The 20376-nt window shown below is 40.1% G+C and overlaps 1 protein-coding gene across 4 annotated transcripts in view; it reads left to right on the forward strand.

Moving 5' to 3' along the window:
- Positions 1-20376, forward strand: part of LOC126469618 (citramalyl-CoA lyase, mitochondrial-like) — a 204096-nt gene that overhangs the window by 158617 nt on the left and 25103 nt on the right. For all 4 annotated transcript variants that reach the window (XM_050096757.1, XM_050096762.1, XM_050096751.1 and 1 more), the window contains one exon: positions 4898-5076. In XM_050096757.1, the coding sequence (XP_049952714.1) occupies positions 4898-5076 (179 nt within the window). The remainder of the gene's footprint in view (positions 1-4897; positions 5077-20376) is intronic.

The raw sequence follows: 20376 nt of genomic DNA on the forward strand, positions 1-20376 counted from the left end.
GTTGTCAAGCCACAGTGGGTGTTTCCTCCTCCCCCCCCCCCCCCCTGCCCCCCTCACAATGTTTCCCAGCACAAAGCTCTGTAAAGCAAATTGTGCAATGCTCTTGAACTTTATCCCTTGATGCTTAACATTGTCTGTGCTGGATATGAAATTTTCGTGTTGACTTGTCAAGTAATCTGAAATATGTCTCTTAATGCTCTTACTGAACAGAAGGATCTTCCTACTGAAATGTTTTAGTGGCTCTTGTTATGTCTTTGAAGCCAAGTCAGAACACTCACATTTGATCTGTCAGCTGAAGTATGTGGTAATTTAACTTTAATGTTACTGTCACCATTAAATATCTTCTTTATGTGGAAACCATGAAAAGTAGTATCTCTGTAGAACAGTGTGTAGCCCTGGAAAGACATCAACTCTTCTCCTTTGCAGCTGTTATTGGTACAAGGAAAAACAATATCTACTCTAATTATGAAATGACATCAACATTTCATCATTGACTGTCTTGTATTTGTTTCACTGGGTGTACAGATCTAGATTACTTTGTAAATTAGTGCAGACACAATGTAAATTAAATATAACATCTGCCTTGAAGGCTTGACAAAAAGTAAGTGACATTTCAGTTAGAGCTTCTTTTGTTCATTGTTTTTTTTAATTCCTGGAGAGGATGTCTACTCCTTGACAGTCAAGACACTGCCAAGACATGACATCAAAACAGAAAAGGCCCTGCCCACAGCAGGTGAAGACATTTATCGGTGTTGTGTCTTGCCGATTATTCAAACTGCACACCTCTCCATTCAACTCTGCACAAATTTGAAACAAAATGACCATGCACAGTATGTGATTCGTGACATATTCCCTACCTAATACTAATTTACCATTTTGTCATTATCACCTTTCCTTGTCGTAAATAAGGTGTGAGAAATATCATTTGCCTAAATGGCATGTAACACTATACTTCCCTTCTTTGTATTATTATTTACAGCCATATTCAGTGATGCTGGAATGGTCTTATGGTCACCGATTCCCTGATCTATTCTAACTGAGTCAAAAAGTTTGTGTCTGTCTGTCATCAGCAAGTTTAAGATGTTATATTCACAAGTCAGTTCTCTGATTAACTGCTAAAGGTAATTTCTGGATAAGGCACTAGAACAATTTCACATGATTTTCTTTCCATACTACCTATACTAATCACATGAGATGGTAAGATTGGAATCTCTACCTTAAACTGTAACATGAGCAGGATATTTATAAGAAATATTCTCCAAGTTTCCCCTCAGATGTTCTACCATTACTGCTGTTGAGGCAGAAGGTCTATAAAAATATTCGATGACCATGTTCAATCTGCCTTAAACACTATCTTCACTCAAATTATTTCGCAGTCTAGATCTATACTAATATAATTAGATATTATCATAGTTTTTATTGCTGTAAACAAGCTTCCAGCACCAGCGTTAAGCTTATCCTTTATATACATTCCAGTCGGAGTTTAGAATTTCATTACTGTTTACATTTGATTTTAGCCAACTTTCTTTCGCTAGTACTATGTGGGAATTGTTACCAGTTCTGGGATCTTTCCATAGATCTTCCCACAATCGATAAACATTCTATTGACCTTTTTCATTCTCTAATTTGCTATGATGAATGCTATGCTGTATGGGCTCAGGAAACATTTTATCAGGTTTCACAGAACAAGTTTAGTGGATGTTGTGAGCTAACCAGTCCAGCATCGAATGTTGCAGATGAAATTCAACATACAGTTTGAACCAGGTTCTAGCATCAAATGCCTAAGGTCAACATTTTGAGCACTCAAAATTACCCTGATATTTAATAAACACACAAACTGTAGCTGACAATGAAAAATCCCATAGCCTTGGGCTCTTGCATGGCACCATCCTATGTGAACCTATTTATGGGCCTTCTAGAGTACTTCTTCCTAAACACCCAGAATCCCAAACGCCTCGCCTTATCCAGATTCATTGGTGATGTCTTTGTGATCTGGATTGAGGGTAAGGACACCCTATGCACATTCTTTCGGAACCTCAATACCTTCTCCCCCATTCACATCACCGGGTCCTACTCAACCTAACAAGCCACTTTCCTCAATGTTGACCCACACCTCAAAGATGGCTACATCAGTACCTCTGTCCCTATCAAACGTAGCACCTACAAGCAATACCTCCACTCTGACAGCCGCCACCCATTTCCTACCAAGAGGTCCCTTCCAAATTGCGTAGCCACACATGGCAGTCGCATTTGCAGTGACAAGCATTCCCTCTCAAAATATATCGTGGATCTCACTCAGAACTTTACAGACTGTAGTTACCCTCCCAACATTGTACAAAAATAGACCTCCCATGCCTTATCTTTCCAATCACCCACACGTCCCAAAGTTCCACAATCTGGCTACAGAGGAGTATCCCCCACATGACTCAGCACCACCCAGGACTGGAGCAACTAAATTAAATTCTCCGACAGTGTTTCGACTACCTCTTGTTGTGCCCTGAAATGAGAAATGTCCTACCCACTATCCTTCCCACCCCATAGTGGTATTCTGCCATCCACCGAACATGCACAATACCCTCATCCATTTTTACACAACCCCTGCTCCCTACCTCTTGCCTCATGGTTCATATCAGTGTAATAGACCTAGACACAAGATCTGTCCCATACATCCTCCCACCACCACCTATTCCAGTCCTTTCACGTACCTCACCTATCCCATCAAAGGCAGAGTTACCTGTGAAACCAGTCACAAAATCTACGAGCTAAGGTGCAGCCACTGTGCTGCATTCTGTCTATCCACATGAATGACCACTGACAAACTGTGGCCTAGAAACAACTGGACCTCCCTGTTGCTGAGCATGATGCCAAACATGACATCCTTCATTTCAATGACTGCTTCACAGCCTGTGTCACCTGGATCCTTTCCACCAAAAATTTCTGAATTGTGCAGATGGAAATCCTCCCTGTAAATATATCATACATTCCCATAAACCTCCTGGCCTTAACCTTTGTAAAGTCATTGTCCTTATCCACTTACCCATCTAGCCCTTTCACTGTTCACGTTCCAACACTACACAGCCCTCTATTTCTACTTCACCAATGTACCCAGTCTTTTTACTTCTCTCCTTTTCTGCTAACCCCCCTCCCCACTGATTTCTTTCCCGCCCTCTGTCTAATTTCATGACTGCACCTAGCTGTCTTACCCTCTCTCCACTTTGTCCTGCCTAACCCTGTATATTATCAGCGAATGTTTCATGTAGATTGGAAATAAGTTCTACATATTGCTGGAGATAATATTTCCAAGAAGTCATCGCAAATTTATGATAAAATTAGAGGTACAGAAGTGAAGTATTGATCGTTAAAGGTGAAAATGATTATTTTATCATTGTTGTTCTTTAAGCCTGTTTGTTATTTTATGAAGAAGTGCTGTTGGCAATTAAATATATCATTATTTCTTCCAAAGTGACAAAAAATTATCCTCTGTATATGTACATCTACTTCTGTGCTCTGCAAACCACTGAGAAATGCAATGGCAGAGGAGAAGTCCAGTTGCACCGGTTATTAGGACTATCTCTCATTCCATTCATGTATGGATCATGGGAATAATGATTGCTTAAATGCCTTTGTGTGTGCTATAATTAGTGTAATCTCATCTTATTGATCCCTATGGGAGTGATATATAGGGGGTTGCAATATTTTCCTAGGTTCATCACTTAAAGTTAGTTCTAGAAACTTTCTAAGTAGTTTTTCGTGGGGTAATTCGTATCTGTCAACAAGACTCTACCGGGTCAGTTCTTTCAGCAAGTACATGACACTCTCCTATGGTATGCATATACATGGGAAAAATCAGCTTCTCTATAATGGTTGAAATTCATAGTGAAACCTTCAGCTGTCTTTTATTTTGCACAGTGCAACTTGTTTTGGCCACATTTTCTAGCTTAGAATACCTAAAGGGCAGGAATGTTTTGCCATGTTGTAAATGATTACAAGTTGCTGTTGCAGGCCAGCCTAAGTCAATAAAATTGTCAGCAATATAACACTTGTACAGAGCAGTTGTCACCAGGAGACTTATTCACTTTGAAAGTCAGTTTAGTTTGTTATTGACTTTCAATGTGAATAAGCCTTCTGGTGACAACTGCTCTGTACAAGTATTATATTGTTGATGATTGTATTGACTGTGGTTCATCTGCAACAGGAACTTGTAATTGTTTATGTCATAGTATAATATTACTGCCATTTATGCCTGCTAAGACTGAAAATGATCTGTGACCTAATCTAGTAGCAGTGTGCAAAATAAAAAGCAGCTGGAGGTTTTTGCCATGAATTTCAACTCTCCCATGGGCTGAACAAACTGTAACCATTTGTGCTGCCCTTCTTTGTATCTGTTCTATATCCCCTATTAGTCCTATTTGGTGTGGGTCCCAGACACTTGAGCAATTTTCTAGGATGGATCACAAAAGTATCTTTTATGGAGTCTCCTTTGTAGACTGAATGCATTTCACTAGCATTGTGCTAATGAACTGCAGTCTGCAACCTACTTTACACACGACTAAGACTATTCGACCTTTCCATTTCAAATCCCTACAAATAGTCATTCCAAGGTATTTGTATGAGTTGACCGATTCCAACTGTGACTCATTGATAGTCATAGCATTCTATGTTTTGTTTTTTTTTCATTTTGAAAATTGTGCAATTTTGCATTTTGAACATGTAAAGCAAGTTGCCAATCTTCGCACCTCTAGATGTACTGTGGGGGAGGGGCGGTACATTGACCATCAGTACTGCATGAGTCCAGGGCTGCCGACATATAACACGAAAGCTTGTTTCTGATATTTAAAAAAATGGTTTTAACTGTAGAAGAGTATGTCACAGTCAACTTAATACACTTTTTTTCCAGATCTGCCTGCTTTGAAGAAACATTCTATAGCAGGAGCAAGAATGGGTTTCACAGGAAAGCAGGTTATACATCCCAATCAAGTGCGTATAGTGCAAGATGCCTTTTCACCTACACCAGAAAAAGTACAGTGGGCAACTGATCTTATTGCTGCCTTCAATGAACATCAGCTCAAAGGGAAAGTAAGAAAGTTTAGTTAAACAACAACAGGGAATATTTATGCAGTAAAAGTAGTATATATATTCTGCTCTGAATTTTTTCAGGTTTCCTTTAATACCAATATATGTTCCTCCTCTTTACATTATCTACTCTTCTTCAGTTTACCATCACAAACTGCAGAGCCATATGTAATTCTATTTTTATATAAGATCTAGTTTTCGAACCTGATGCCACACTGTAATGGCAGTGTACTTTCATTTTAAAGTTTTTGTGTAAGTGAGACAGCCAGTAAATGCAGCAGTAATAAGTCATTCAGCCATGTCCAGAAGAGTGTGAATATACAGTGTGTATTTGAAACGAATGTAGAAAATGAAAGGGCTGGTGGAGTGGGTCGTAAGAAGCGTATTTCACATAGCAGCCCATGTCTGCATCCCTTAGCGTAAGGCACTAGGCATCTCTGAACAATGCAATCTGAGCCATCATGGTGGCAGATCTGCAGGGCAACGATTTCAATGTATTTGTGACATCAAGGTAAAAGAGACATTATGTTGAAGTTTCATGACCTTGATTTGCAAATGCTGTAGTTGACATAGTTGCAGCTTTCCAGGCAGTACAGCACTCTGAGTTTTCTGCCGCTTACTGTGATGTGAACGCATTGCTTTTGGCTTTGAAAATGCCTGTTTGATAGGTGTTGCATAGGAGGCAGCACCTGTGCACACTGCAGAATCTGACTTGCCCTGCATCATTTTATCGTCAAATGAGGACACTCTTGGGTTTGTTACTGTCTGGAGCAGAGAAGAAATGGAGCATTATTCTTGGGAGGAAATGGCAGATGTGCACTGTGTTTATGGGGCAACAAATGGAAAACGCTCACACTGCCCAGCATTTGTACATTTGGCAGTTTCTGAATCATTGAGCTCCAGATACATACACATTCACTGCCATCCACAGGAGAAACAAGTTCACTTGAGGTATGTTTTCCACTGTTATGTTCTTGTAATGACACTTACGCATTTAAAGTCTACTTCAAAACCTGGTGTATTCATATTGTGTTATAGGTGTACAGGCCTGACAAACACGGTCATCAACACACAGTGCATAGACCAGGGCTTGAAGAGGGGACATTAGCACTGCTGGAAAAGAGACTCGCAAGAGGCTCATGGCGTGTTGGTGGGGAATGGGCATGAGCCATTCCACAGTTTGGCATGTGTGGCATAAAGATGATTTGCACCTCAACTGCCTTCAGAAGGTTCACACCCAGACAATTTTCTATGTTGAATTGAATTCTGCGAGTGGTTTTGCAAAGGTGTGCCATTCAATTGGAATTTCTGAACTGGATGAGCCATTGTTTACATGAGAGGGTATGTTCAACAGCCGCATTCAACACTTGTGGGCACAGGGAAAATCACATGCCACCTTTTTTTGTGCTCACCAAGATTGCTTTGCTGTCAAAATTTGAGCCAGCTTGGTAGGCAGTAATCCGGTCAGTCCATACATGTTCCCCTGGTGACTGAACACAAATAGTTACTTAATCTTTTTATGAGAAACTGCCAGAGTTATGGGAACATGGTCCACTCAGTGTGTGACAGCAAATATGGTACCAACACATTGGTGCACCTGTGTACTTCACACATACAGTGTGAATGCTTTTGGATGAAACCTTTGGTGAGAACTGGATAGGGTGTGGTGGGCTGGTGTCATGGCCTGCATGTTCCCCAGACTTGACACTCATGGATTTTTTTCTTCTGGGGCCACCTGAAATCAATTGTCTATGAAACACCCATTGAGACTGATGAACAGCTGACAGCATGCATTATGGCACTCTCTGACGCAATTTCCATTTTGCCAGGAGTGTTTGAAAGAGTGCAACATTCATTCCAGCATCATTGCATGGCATGCATTCAAGCAGAAGGGTGTAATTTTGAGCACTTTTTGCAACTTTTTTCAAGTAAAGGTTATAAAACTTCACCTTGACTTTTCATTTAGCTTGACACCACATATGCATTGAAAACATAGCTCTGCAGACCTGCTACCATGACAGCTTAAATGGCATATTGTGTGCCTACCCTCTTCATGGTGTCTGATGCTGTTCAATGACATCTACCACCATATGATAAGGAATGCAGACATGGGTTGCTATGTGAAATATGCACTCTATACATTGAGTTGGTGCATCCATTTGTAGTTTTTCCCATAAGTTTAATAAGTGCAACAGACACACATAAGAGACTTTAGTCATCAGTAATATATTCTCCTTCACTGTTAACAACAGTCTGCCAGCACTGAGGTGATTTTTATATTCAACGGCTGTAGAAAGCACGTGGTTTTGAGATGAAGAACTGCTTTAGCCATATGCAGAGTGTGTTTTCAACTGGAAAGGAAATTCCTTAAAGGTTGTGTGATAGAAAGTGGGGAAGGTGAAAATCCGAGGGTGCAGGATCAAGGTGGATTTAGAATGACTTCCCAACCCAGCTGCTGTATAGTATTTTTTGTCAGTGTAGCTGAATGTGGGCAAGTGTTATCGTGGGTAGTATCACTTCACGCAATGTTCCTGGTTCTTGTTCTTGAATTGCATCTGCAAGACATCTCAGTTGTTGACAGTAAATGTCAGCAGTGATAATTACACCTTGGGGAAGCAATATGTAGTACACCACACCATCAATGTTTCACCGTGTGCATGACATTATGTTTTGTAGAAGAGATGCTGCTTTGTTTGAGCTCAACTATTCCTTTCTTTTCCTTGTGTTACCATAAAGACACTGCTTCTTATGACCAGTAATGATACAGGATAGGAATGATCATATTGTTCATGAGACACTTGATGATGAGCAAGCAGAGATGCACATATGGACATCCACAGATTTTTGCAATTTTTGGCTGAGAGCTCACAGTACCCATACACACAATTTTTGACCTTCCTCATTGCCTATAAATGTCACATGATGATGGAATAATCACAGTTTGTCACCTTTGTCAGTTCGCATGTACACTGATGTGGATCATTGTGGATTAATGTGTTTAAATGATCTTCATGAAACGCCAAAGGTCTTCCTGAACATGGAGAGTCACTAATGTCAAATGCAACCTTCTCAAAATGAAGAAATCTTTCCTTGGTGTGCTCTGTCCATTGGCATTATCCCCATACACAGCACTAATGTTTCTAGCTGCCTCCACTGCCATCACCCTTGTATTCTATTCAAACAGATGAATATGTTGGAAATGTTCTCATTTCTCCCATTGGCTCTCCATTTTCTAGCATCCACGGCTCCACTCACTATCTCCGTATGACAAAATGACAATATGTAAAATGAAATAACAACAATGAACTACAAATAAAAAATGACAATCGATAAGTAAATCTTTATCAATTGGAATATCAACATGCAAAACATAAATGCTTCAAACTTACTTATCAACTTAATAAAATACACTATCTGATCTCTACGTAATGCAGAGTTGACCATCAGATATCACAAGATGTGAACCTGCCAGTATAAAACTAGGTGGGAAGTATTCTGCCATCAGTAGCAAAGCAGCAACAGCAGTATGGGTCAGTCCAAAGAGTTCAGTGACTATGAATGTGGACTGGTCACTGGACGTCCCCTGAGTAACATATCCACCAGGGTCATTTCAACCCTTGTAAAGCTGCCCAAGCTGACCATTGGTAATTTGAGTTTGAAATGGAAATGCAAAAGATCAACAACAGCTAAACCTAGACCACGCAGACCTCATGTACTGACAGAAAAGGACCATCGAGCTCTGTGGACAGTGGACAACACCACATTCTTCCTTTCTCAAACTTCCGCACCCTCATCGTATAGTCCTGGGCAATGTGATGATAGTGAGGAGGCACAGAGGTGGGGAGGGGTAATGAGGTCTGAATGCAGATGTAGATGGGGAGATAGGTACTGAAGAGATGGCTTGTCTGCACTCCACTATCCACGCTGCGACTGACCACGAACACCAGCTGAAAAACCAGCCACAGGATCTATGCCCACATCCAGAGATGCAGACACTGTGGTCAGGGTGACAGCAGGCAGAACTTGAGGGTAGTCATGGTGGCTGTCCAGGGACATCAGCTCTTGCTGCAGGACCAGCAGCGATGTCAATCTCCCCCAATACGGCACCGATCGTGACAAGCGGAGAGGTGAAGGTGACAGCCCATGCCAAGTTGGATCTGTGGACAAACATTCTGCTGCAGAATCACTGATTTAAAAGCACTACAGGTGGTTCTGGTGATGCCGATGAAGCTCAGGGAACCTTGAGTGGCATAAAATGAGTGACCCAAGACCTGTGTGATGACACCATGCTCCCAACACTGTATCTTTCCAAAAACTTTGCAGAAAACTTGCTTGCTGTTGAAACTTTATCTGAGCTGATGGAATGAACTGTTTTTATGGTGGCCACAGAAGATGCAATAGGGTATGGTGACAACTGTTTACTAATTCTGCTGGTGACTTTTCGTCAAGTGGCAATGAGCAGCATAAGGAAATAAGTCTTTAAGGCTTGCTGCCTTGTGTGGGAGGAATGGAGTTTCTCTATGTGCCTTTTGAGAGTTTGGATGAACTGTTCAGTTTCACTCTTCGACTGAGGATGACAAAGAGGAGTTGTCACATAGTGTATGCCACTGTTGGCACAAAACTGTTGAAAACTGGCTGACATGAACTGTGGTCCATTGCCTGAGACAAGGACCTCAGGGAGACCTTTGAGACAAAAAATAGAGGACAAATCTGTACTGTACTAACAGTAGTGGTAGATGTCGTGGAGACTACAAATGGAAATTTACTGTATACTCTACCACCAACATTATCGTGTGTACCAGAATGGACCCAAAAAGTTGTTCTGTAAACATTGCCATGGTCCCAATGGACACAATCACTGTAAAAAGCATTGCAGTGGAACAGACTGATACTCCACACTAGCTGTGGAACAGCATGTCATTTGCTGAATTTGGGCACCCATGTCCTGCCAAGTACAATGATGTCAGGTGAGTTGCTTTGTGTAAACTACACCCCCGTGACCATGGTGTAATGAAGGCAAAACTACACACTGGAGGGACTGAGGAATCACAACTTATGCTTCATCATTCTCTGTACTTAGCAGCAGGACCCCTGACCGCGCAAATAGTGTGTTACAATGTCAAAAGTAGTGATGTACCACTGGATAAGGAATTTCTTTCAAACTGTGTGGCCACCTATGAACAGTATTGTAAAACAACCTAAAGAGCTTGGTCAGTAGTAGTTACACAAGCAATATGTTGAAAGTCAAGAGAGAAATTTTGGGGAACTGCAAAATGTTGAGTGTAAATTTGATGACATGATTTCTCAGAAGAATGAGAAACATTGTTGGTAGCAACTGGTAACCAATAAAAGTCAGAGTTCTAATGTTGTGCAACAGGCCTGTACAACAACAGATGGTAGAGCACTCGCCCGCGAAAGGCAAAGGTCCCGAGTTCGAGTCTCGGTCGGGCACACAGTTTTAATCTGCCAGGAAGTTTCATATCAGTGCACACTCCGCTGCAGAGTGAAAATCTCTTTCTGGAATATAATAAATGATTATATAGGAGCATACAACTATTGAGTGAATTTACCATTTATTTTCGTGTGGCCAGCCATGTCGAGGGATGACATTTGTCTTCAAGATGGGATGGTGAGAGGAAGTACCTACATAGGCACGTTATTGACACTCCATGTATTGCTCTTGGATATGTGGCTCATCTCAGAATTAAATACCATACTAAAACAATTACTTACAGACTTTGGAAGACAAATGGAGACTGTAAGTAATCGCTATACTGAGCTGTCAGTCTGAAGTTGATGTTATTAATAGTGTTCTCAAAGAATTAAGTACCTGTTGTAGGAAGATTATTGTATTGAAATGGAAGAATTTATGGCACATGTTGGTGAAAAGTATCATCAGATTTATTCAAGATATTTCGACAGTGTGCCCAATCATTGTCTTCCATCATATATTGCATAATTCAGTCCACAATTGACATATACATGATCAATCAGAGGCAAGCACAATAATATTTACCATTCACTGCTTGAATTAAATCTTCACTTTGAGGATGGCCAAAGGACAAGAATATTACAAATTTCAGCCTCTTAGAAAATTATGATTTCAAAGAGAGAGATAAAAGTGGCAGTTATTTAGCAAAATCACTTATACAAACAGCAAAAGATGTTGCATACATAAAAAATTCCAAATGGAATAATATAACTGTTGAAAGAAGAAGAGATTTCAAGTGAACAATTGTAGGAACACCACAGAATATGCTCATTTACATAAAACTACCCAGAATCATCTTAAAGCTAATACAAAAAGGCACAATGAACTTTTGGTAATAAAAACAACTCAAAATGATAAAAGTACAAAGAAAATAAAACAAAGCTGTACAAATCACATTTCATCATTTACAATGGCACAGTAAGTAACAACAGAGAGAAAACTGTACAATGCATTCCCATATTTCTTTGATTTTTTTGTATACTTCAAGAGATGAATCAGAAATCCAGATAGCTAATAATGAATACAGTGATATCCTTGAATTCATGCCAGATGAAGCGTGAAAAGCCATTAGAGGTATGAAATAAAATAAAGCTGCCAGGAGATACATGATAAAAGTTGGCAGAGAACACATACAAAAGGGAACTCCAAAGTTATTTATGGAATATTCCACCATCTTTCAGGTATGCATTTGGGGCCGACCTTGTCCTTCTTCCAATACTGGTTCAACCTTTGTCAGAATGTTGATGAGTATGCCAATCACACAGCTCCCAATAGACTTCATCAGGATATTGATAAATTCAGAACTGAAAGAAGATTAAACAACGCTGCTCCATATGAACAAAACTAATCTTGGCAACATTACAGGAAGTTTTCAGATTCTTAAACTGGAAAGGATCATATGAGGACTTCATTAATTTTGATCATGATAGTGTACTGTTTTGTCTCTTGTGCAAATAAACTTCAACAACAAGTGGAAGCACTTAATAGATTAAGAAGAGATATGTTGGCAATTGTTAGGAAGACTAAAAAAGTTACAAGGGAACACTGAAGTGGAAGATGTAATAACCGGATAATGTAGCCTGGCAACTAAATAGTTAATGGATCAAGGAAATTCATTACAGAGATAAGAAAAGACTAAGACAACAACTTCATGAAACGTGGGTAGATACCTTTAGAAAACATGCCAGGGCAGCATGGCTGTAGATTTTAAAGGCGTTTAATTCATGGAAAGTTCAAGGGGGGATGTAATGAATTTTGGTCCAAAAAAGTGATTTTTCAAAAATATTATTTTCTTCATCTACACACTTTAATCTTTGTTGTGTGTGAATTTTATCACGATAGCAGCTTTAGAAGTGCCTTTAAATTGTTAAACTGATTAACTCTGCATATGTGAGTATAATCTGCATTTCCATAAAAGGAAAGGTTGGCCCTTAGTTTTAAAGAAAATAGAACCAGTTCTAATTTTGTGTTTAGTTTTATGTATGTAATTGATTTTATAATTTATTTTGACTATTCCTAGTTAATACATTCTTTATAGAGTGAAATCAGTAATTGTTTCTTAACTTAAATTCTATTGTTGACTTATAAAAAAATATAAATTCTGTGCTAATTATAAACATTTGGAAGACAAAATACTAGCATTCTTTAAGTATTTAATTGGCTCTATTCAGAAACATGTTAGCAAAGCCAGCTCTTAATTAATTCCAAGGTAATTTCCAGTTTCATCAAAAGTATTGTTTGCATAACTATATTTATTAATTCCATGATTTAAACAAATAATTTAACTTAACCCTTGTAGTATAAGAAATAGTTAAAAAGACGCAATTTTTTTTCCTACTATTTTGATAATATATAAGGACCCGATTTTTGGTCCCGAGCAGTGGCACCAGTGCATGATGGGATTGGCAACTGGGTGGGGGTAAGGAGGAGGCTGGAGCGGGGAAGAGGAGGGATAGTAAGGTAGGGGTGGCAGACAGTGAAGTGTTGCAGGTTAGATGGAGGGCAGGGGAGATGTGGGGATTTGGGGGGGGTTAGCGGAAAAGGAGAGAAGTAAAAAGACTGGGTGCAATGGTGGAATGAGGACTGTGTAGTGCTGGAATGGGAACAGGGAAGGGGCTGGATGGTTGCGGAGTGACTAACAGAGGTGGAGGCCAGGAGGGTTACAGGAATGTAGGATGTATTGCAGGGAGGTTCGCACCTGCACTACTGAGAAAACCTGGTGTTAGTGGGAAGGATCTACATGGCCCAGGCTGTGAAGCAGTCATTGAAATGAAGGATGTCATGTTTGGCATTGTGGCAGTGAGCTCAGCAACAGGGTGGTCCACTTGTTTCTTGGCCACAGTTTGTCAGTGGCCATTCATGTGGACAGACAGCTTGTTGGTTGCCATGCCCATGTAGAATGCAGCACAGTGGTTGCAGCTTATCTTGTAAATCACATGACTGGTTTTGCAGGTAGCCCTGTCTTTGATGGGATAAGTGATGTTTGTTACTGGACTAGAGAAGGCGGTGGTGGGAGAATGTATGGGACAGGTCTTGCATCTAGGTCTATTACAGTGGTATGATCCATGAGCTAAGGGGATGGGAGCAGGGGTTATGTAGGCCCATTACTTTTCTACATCTACATCTACATCTATACTCCGCGAGCCACCTTACGGTGTGTGGCGGAGGGTACTTATTGTACCACTATCTGATCCCCCCTTCCCTGTTCCATTCACGAATTGTGCGTGGGAAGAACGACTGCTTGTAAGTCTCCGTATTTGCTCTAATTTCTCGGATCTTTTCGTTGTGATCATTACGCGAGATATATGTGGGCGGTAGTAATATGTTGCCCATCTCTTCCCGGAATGTGCTCTCTCGTAATTTCGATAATAAACCTCTCCGTATTGCGTAACGCCTTTCTTGAAGTGTCTGCCACTGGAGCTTGTTCAGCATCTCCGTAACGCTCTCGCGCTGACTAAATGTCCCCATGACGCATCGCGCTGCTTTTCGCTGGATCATGTCTATCTCTTCTATTAATCCAACCTGGTAAGGGTCCCATACTGATGAGCAATACTCAAGAATCGGACGAACAAGCGTTTTGTAAGCTACGTCTTTCGTCGATGAGTCACATTTTCTTAGAATTCTTCCTATGAATCTCAACCTGGCGCCTGCTTTTCCCACTATTTGTTTTATGTGATCATTCCACTTCAGATTGCTCCGGATAGTAACTCCTAAGTATTTTACGGTCGTTACCGCTTCCAATGATTTACCACCTATGGCATAATCGTACTGGAATGGATTTCTGCCCCTATGTATGCGCATTATATTACATTTATCTACGTTTAGGGAAAGCTGCCAGCTGTCGCACCATGCATTAATCCTCTGCAGGTCCTCCTGGAGTACGTACGAGTCTTCTGATGTTGCTACTTTCTTGTAGACAACCGTGTCATCTGCAAATAGCCTCACGGAGCTACCGATGTTGTCAACTAAGTCATTTATGTATATTGTAAACAATAAAGGTCCTATCACGCTTCCCTGCGGTACTCCCGAAATTACCTCTACATCTGCAGATTTTGAACCGTTAAGAATGACATGTTGTGTTCTTTCTTCTAGGAAATCCTGAATCCAATCACAAACCTGGTCCGATATTCCGTAAGCTCGTATTTTTTTCACTAAACGTAAGTGCGGAACCGTATCAAATGCCTTCCTGAAGTCCAGGAATACAGCATCAATCTGCTCGCCAGTGTCTACGGCACTGTGAATTTCTTGGGCAAATAGGGCGAGCTGAGTTTCACATGATCTCTGTTTGCGGAATCCATGTTGGTTATGATGAAGGAGATTTGTATTATCTAAGAACGTCATAATACGAGAACACAAAACATGTTCCATTATTCTACAACAGATTGACGTAAGCGAAATAGGCCTATAATTATTCGCATCTGATTTATGACCCTTCTTGAAAATGGGAACGACCTGCGCTTTCTTCCAGTCGCTAGGTACTTTACGTTCTTCCAGCGATCTACGATAAATTGCTGATAGAAAGGGGGCAAGTTCTTTAGCATAATCACTGTAGAATCTTAAGGGTATCTCGTCTGGTCCGGATGCTTTTCCGCTACTAAGTGATAGCAGTTGTTTTTCAATTCCGATATCATTTATTTCAATATTTTCCATTTTGGCGTCCGTGCGACGGCTGAAGTCAGGGACCGTGTTACGATTTTCCGCAGTGAAACAGTTTCGGAACACTGAATTCAGTATTTCTGCCTTTCTTCGGTCGTCCTCTGTTTCGGTGCCATCGTGGTCAACGAGTGACTGAATAGGGGATTTAGATCCGCTTACCGATTTTACATATGACCAAAACTTTTTAGGGTTCTTGTTTAGATTGTTTGCCAATGTTTTATGTTCGAATTCGTTGAATACTTCTCTCATTGCTCTCTTTACGCTCTTTTTTGCTTCATTCAGCTTTTCCTTATCAGCTATGATTCGACTACTCTTAAACCTATGATGAAGCTTTCTTTGTTTCCGTAGTACCTTTCGTACATGATTGTTATACCACGGTGGATCTTTCCCCTCGCTTTGGACCTTAGTCGGTACGAACTTATCTAAGGCGTACTGGACGATGTTTCTGAATTTTTTCCATTTTTGTTCCACATCCTCTTCCTCAGAAATGAACGTTTGATGGTGGTCACTCAGATATTCTGCGATTTGTGCCCTATCACTCTTGTTAAGTAAATATATTTTCCTTCCTTTCTTGGCATTTCTTATTACACTTGTAGTCATTGATGCAACCACTGACTTATGATCACTGATACCCTCTTCAACATTCACGGAGCCGAAAAGTTCCGGTCTATTTGTTGCTATGAGGTCTAAAACGTTAGCTTCACGAGTTGGTTCTCTAACTATCTGCTCGAAGTAATTCTCGGACAAGGCAGTCAGGATAATGTCACAAGAGTCTCTGTCCCTGGCTCCAGTTCTGATTGTGTGACTATCCCATTCTATACCTGGTAGATTGAAGTCTCCCCCTATTACAATAGTATGATCACGAAACTTCTTCACGACGTTCTGCAGGTTCTCTCTGAGGCGCTCAACTACTACGGTTGCTGATGCAGGTGGTCTATAGAAGCATCCGACTATCATATCTGACCCACCTTTGATACTTAACTTAACCCAGATTATTTCACATTCGCATTCGCTAATAACTTCACTGGATATTATTGAATTCTTTACTGCTATAAATACTCCTCCACCATTGGCGTTTATCCTATCCTTGCGGTATATATTCCATTCTGTGTCTAGGATTTCGTTACTGTTCACTTCCGGTTTTAACCAACTTTCCGTTCCTAATACTATATGCGCACTATTTCCTTCAATAAGAGATACTAATTCAGGAACCTTGCCCTGGATACTCCTGCAGTTTACCAATATTACGTTAACTTTTCCTGTTTTTGGTCTCTGAGGACGGACGTTCTTTATCAACGATGATAATGTCCTCTCTGGTAAGCCGTCAGGTATTTTATCGTTTCGCCCAAGGGGGGGTCCATCTAACCTAAAAACCCCCCGTGTGCACGCCACACGTACTCTGCTACCCTAGTAGCTGCTTCCGGTGTGTAGTGCACGCCTGACCTGTCTAGGGGGGCCCTACAGTTCTCCACCCAATAACGGAGGTCGATGAATTTGCAACCATTATAGTCGCAGAGTCGTCTGAGCCTCTGGTTTAGACCCTCCACACGGCTCCAAACCAGAGGACCGCGATCGACTCTGGGCACTATGCTGCAGATATTAAGCTCAGCTTGCACTCCGCGTGCGATGCTGGTTGTCTTCACCAAATCAGCCAGCCGCCGGAAGGAACCAAGGATGGCCTCAGAACCCAAGCGGCAGGCGTCATTCGTTCCGACATGTGCTACTATCTGCAGCCGGTCACACCCAGTGCGTTCAATAGCTGCCGGAAGGGCCTCCTCCACATTACTTTTGCCTCAAAATCTCTCAATGAAGCACAATGCAATTATAGACAACTTTAAAAGAGGTGTGCACCTTTATCCATGATGTTACCTAGCTCCACCAATACTTGTATGGTTGTAGGTTCTATTTAGTTATGGATCATCAGCTTTTGTTCAGTCCTCCCAAGCCTGTCCCACCATTGGTAGTGTAAAAATTGAAATGTTGGGCTCTGTTATTGTCTAATTATCAACACGAGTTGTTGTACAGGCCTGTTGCACAACATTAGAACTCTGACTTTTATTGATTACCAGTTGCTACCAACAATGTTTCTCATTCTTCTGAGAAATCATGTCATCAAATTTACACTCAACATTTTGCAGTTCCCCAAAATTTCTCTCTTGACTTTCAACATATTGCTTGTGTAACTACTACTGACCAAGCTCTTTAGGTTGTTTTGCAATACTGTTCATAGGTGGCCACACAGTTTGAAAGAAATTCCTTATCCAGTGGTACATCACTACTTTTGACATTGTAACACACTATTTGCGCGGTCAGGGGTCCTGCTGCTAAGTACAGAGAATGATGAAGCACAAGTTGTGATTCCTCAGTCCCTCCAGTGTGTAGTTTTGCCTTCATTACACCATGGTCACGGGGGTGTAGTTTACACAAAGCAACTCACCTGACATCATTGTACTTGGCAGGACATGGGTGCCCAAATTCAGCAAGCTACTAATGCCTCTGAGAAGTGCTGCATCCTCAAGTGTGTTTCGGGTATCCCTAGGGCACCACGATTTTTTATTTTTATCTTTCATCTAGAAATGTATTCCACCATTAAGGTGCTAAGGAGAAAATTTTGCCAGTGAATAAATGTCTCTAATTTTTGGTGCACATCCTTTAATTTGTCCAGCCATATTCGATCTATTATCAGAACACTGACCACAACAGTGCTGTAAAATAATTTTATGCTGTTAAATACAACTATGATAGCATTATTAATTGTATTATGTCTTTTTCTACAAATTAAAAAAAATAGGAAACCTTTCATGAATTTCCCATTTATTTTCATCTTTGTTACAAAATAATAATAATAATAATAATAATTTAAAATCGGAATAGTCTGTTCAGTCTTGGACACATCTGAAGTAGCATCACAAATAAATGAAGAAAAAAGAGAGCTTCCTGCTTTTCTTCTAAGATTTTCTTTAACTTATTATCCTCACACAAAGTTAAAAACTCATTCTGTGTTTTTCAAGATAAGTACTGTGCTATCTTTAGCTCTTTCTGCACTCTCCAAGACAAGTACCGTGCTCTCTTTTCATGTTTATCTTGACAGCTCTTAACACAATCTGTATATTGTCTTAAAAGTGGGTCATTTTTGGCCAACAAATCAATTTACCCCAAGAAGTTGTAATTATCTGGCTCTCCTAACTGACTGCTACTTCCCCTAAAACACTACTTCCCCTAAAACACAAATTCCGTAAGGATAAAAAGATAGGAACATCTAAAATACTTTTTAATAGCTCATGTAAAAAGTCTGTTTCTTTCAGCAATAGTTTCTGGAATGTGTAATTCACACTGGTACCTATTAGGCTTTGTTCTTGATGTCTCCATGCTAAACAATTATTTTTATGCAACAAGCTATTCTCATGATCAGTAAGAATATAATATAGCTCTCTCCAAGTTGTTTTTGTGCAATCTAATCTTTTACCTAGTTTATGTAAAATAGATGTAATCGGGTTTTTGGGATAACTTTTAAATAATAAGCATGGTCGACGGGAGATTTTAACCTGGTTGTTTGCTCCACACTGACCACTCTCTTTGTACTTCAATTTATTGTTAAAGCATTGGGAATACAAGTGGTGCTTCATAAATTTTCTGCCTTGTCTACAAACTGTTGAACTGTTTGTAGATCAATATCTGAAATTCCCTTTCTAACAATTCTATCTCTATTGCTATTATTAAAAGAAATGGCCACTGCTCAGGATAACTTAGATTTCAATCACAGTCTCTACATCTATCAGATTCAGACTTTTGTTTGCTTACATCTCCTGTTTCAGGCAGCAAAATACCTACACCAGATGTAGTTAGCTCAGGTTTTTGGACAAATTTCTGCTTCTGCCAATGTTGAAGGGTTAACTCACATTTTACACTGGATTATTTTTTGGCAAAAAGTAGCTACCATTCGGTTTTCTTATTTTATCTTGCTCTTTCACAAAGTTTTTATCATGTTTACGTTTTTCTGATTGCTTCTGTGCACCAAATTTATTTGCATAACCGGACATTGTCCTGAAAATAAATAATTAAAATACCTATTAAAATATATTTACATGAATAACAAAAACTTCAAATAACAGTGAAAGTAGTAGAACTAAATTATTTTAAAAATATTGTAACCTTTCCCAGGACAAAAACAATATAAAGAGAATTTCCTGATGGATCCACAGGTACCTGTAGTATCTGTACAAGAAAAAAGCCTAATTATCACAAAACAGCTACTTCACAGTTTCATCACTCTTCATGTGAGTTGAATAAGTGAAAATAAGCACAGCACTTAAATTTGAAGTGTACCACATGTAAAACACCAGCATGCTAACAATAGAACCCAGCACGTTATCATCGACAAATGTGCCAAACACTGGATGTAGCATTTTACCATTTAATTTGGCAATAGTGGTGTTCAGTCATCACCACAATCTATTGTTAATATGTTTTGTAAAATTGATTTTGATAGTTAGAAGGCTATAACTTGTCCAACTCTTCTTGATGATTAATGGAAAATCTATATAAAGATGTGAAACAAATACTAACAAAGAGATAGAGGGGCTGGCCAGTACTTACCTCAGCTCAGTACAGCCGGTAGATACACAAAAAACAGAACCGAAAATTTACGTTCCTAGCTTTCAGAACAAATGTTCCTTCATCAGGAAGGAGAGAGGGGAAAGAAAGGGAAGAAGGGAAAGTGGATTCAGTTACTCACAACCCAGGTTATGAAGCAACAGGGAAAGGAAAACAGGGAGAGTAGCAAGGATGGAGGCATGGTTGTCAGGGGGAAGCAGTAATTTCAGAATGGGGATTGAAGGGGTGGGGTAAGCAGTCTGGTGGCTGTGGGACGAGGAATGTTGTGCGGAGAACATCTCCGACAGTGCTGACAACATTTGCAGCTTGTGCTACATTCTGATCTTTTGCTGTACAGGAAATGACATATGGAAGGAACAAGGTTATGTGAAACCACATTAAAACAATGTACATGTTCACATGTGGTACTGATACATAGCAATGAAAGTGATATGACATTGAATTAAGGCAACAATTCAAAGTGAAGCTATAAGCAGAGCATTGCATAATAGGTTCTATATCACCACTCAGGGCCAGCTTAATTGACTAGCAGCAATGACAAG

Source organism: Schistocerca serialis, chromosome 1 (genome assembly GCF_023864345.2).
Source record: "Schistocerca serialis cubense isolate TAMUIC-IGC-003099 chromosome 1, iqSchSeri2.2, whole genome shotgun sequence".
Lineage (NCBI taxonomy): Eukaryota > Metazoa > Arthropoda > Insecta > Orthoptera > Acrididae > Schistocerca > Schistocerca serialis.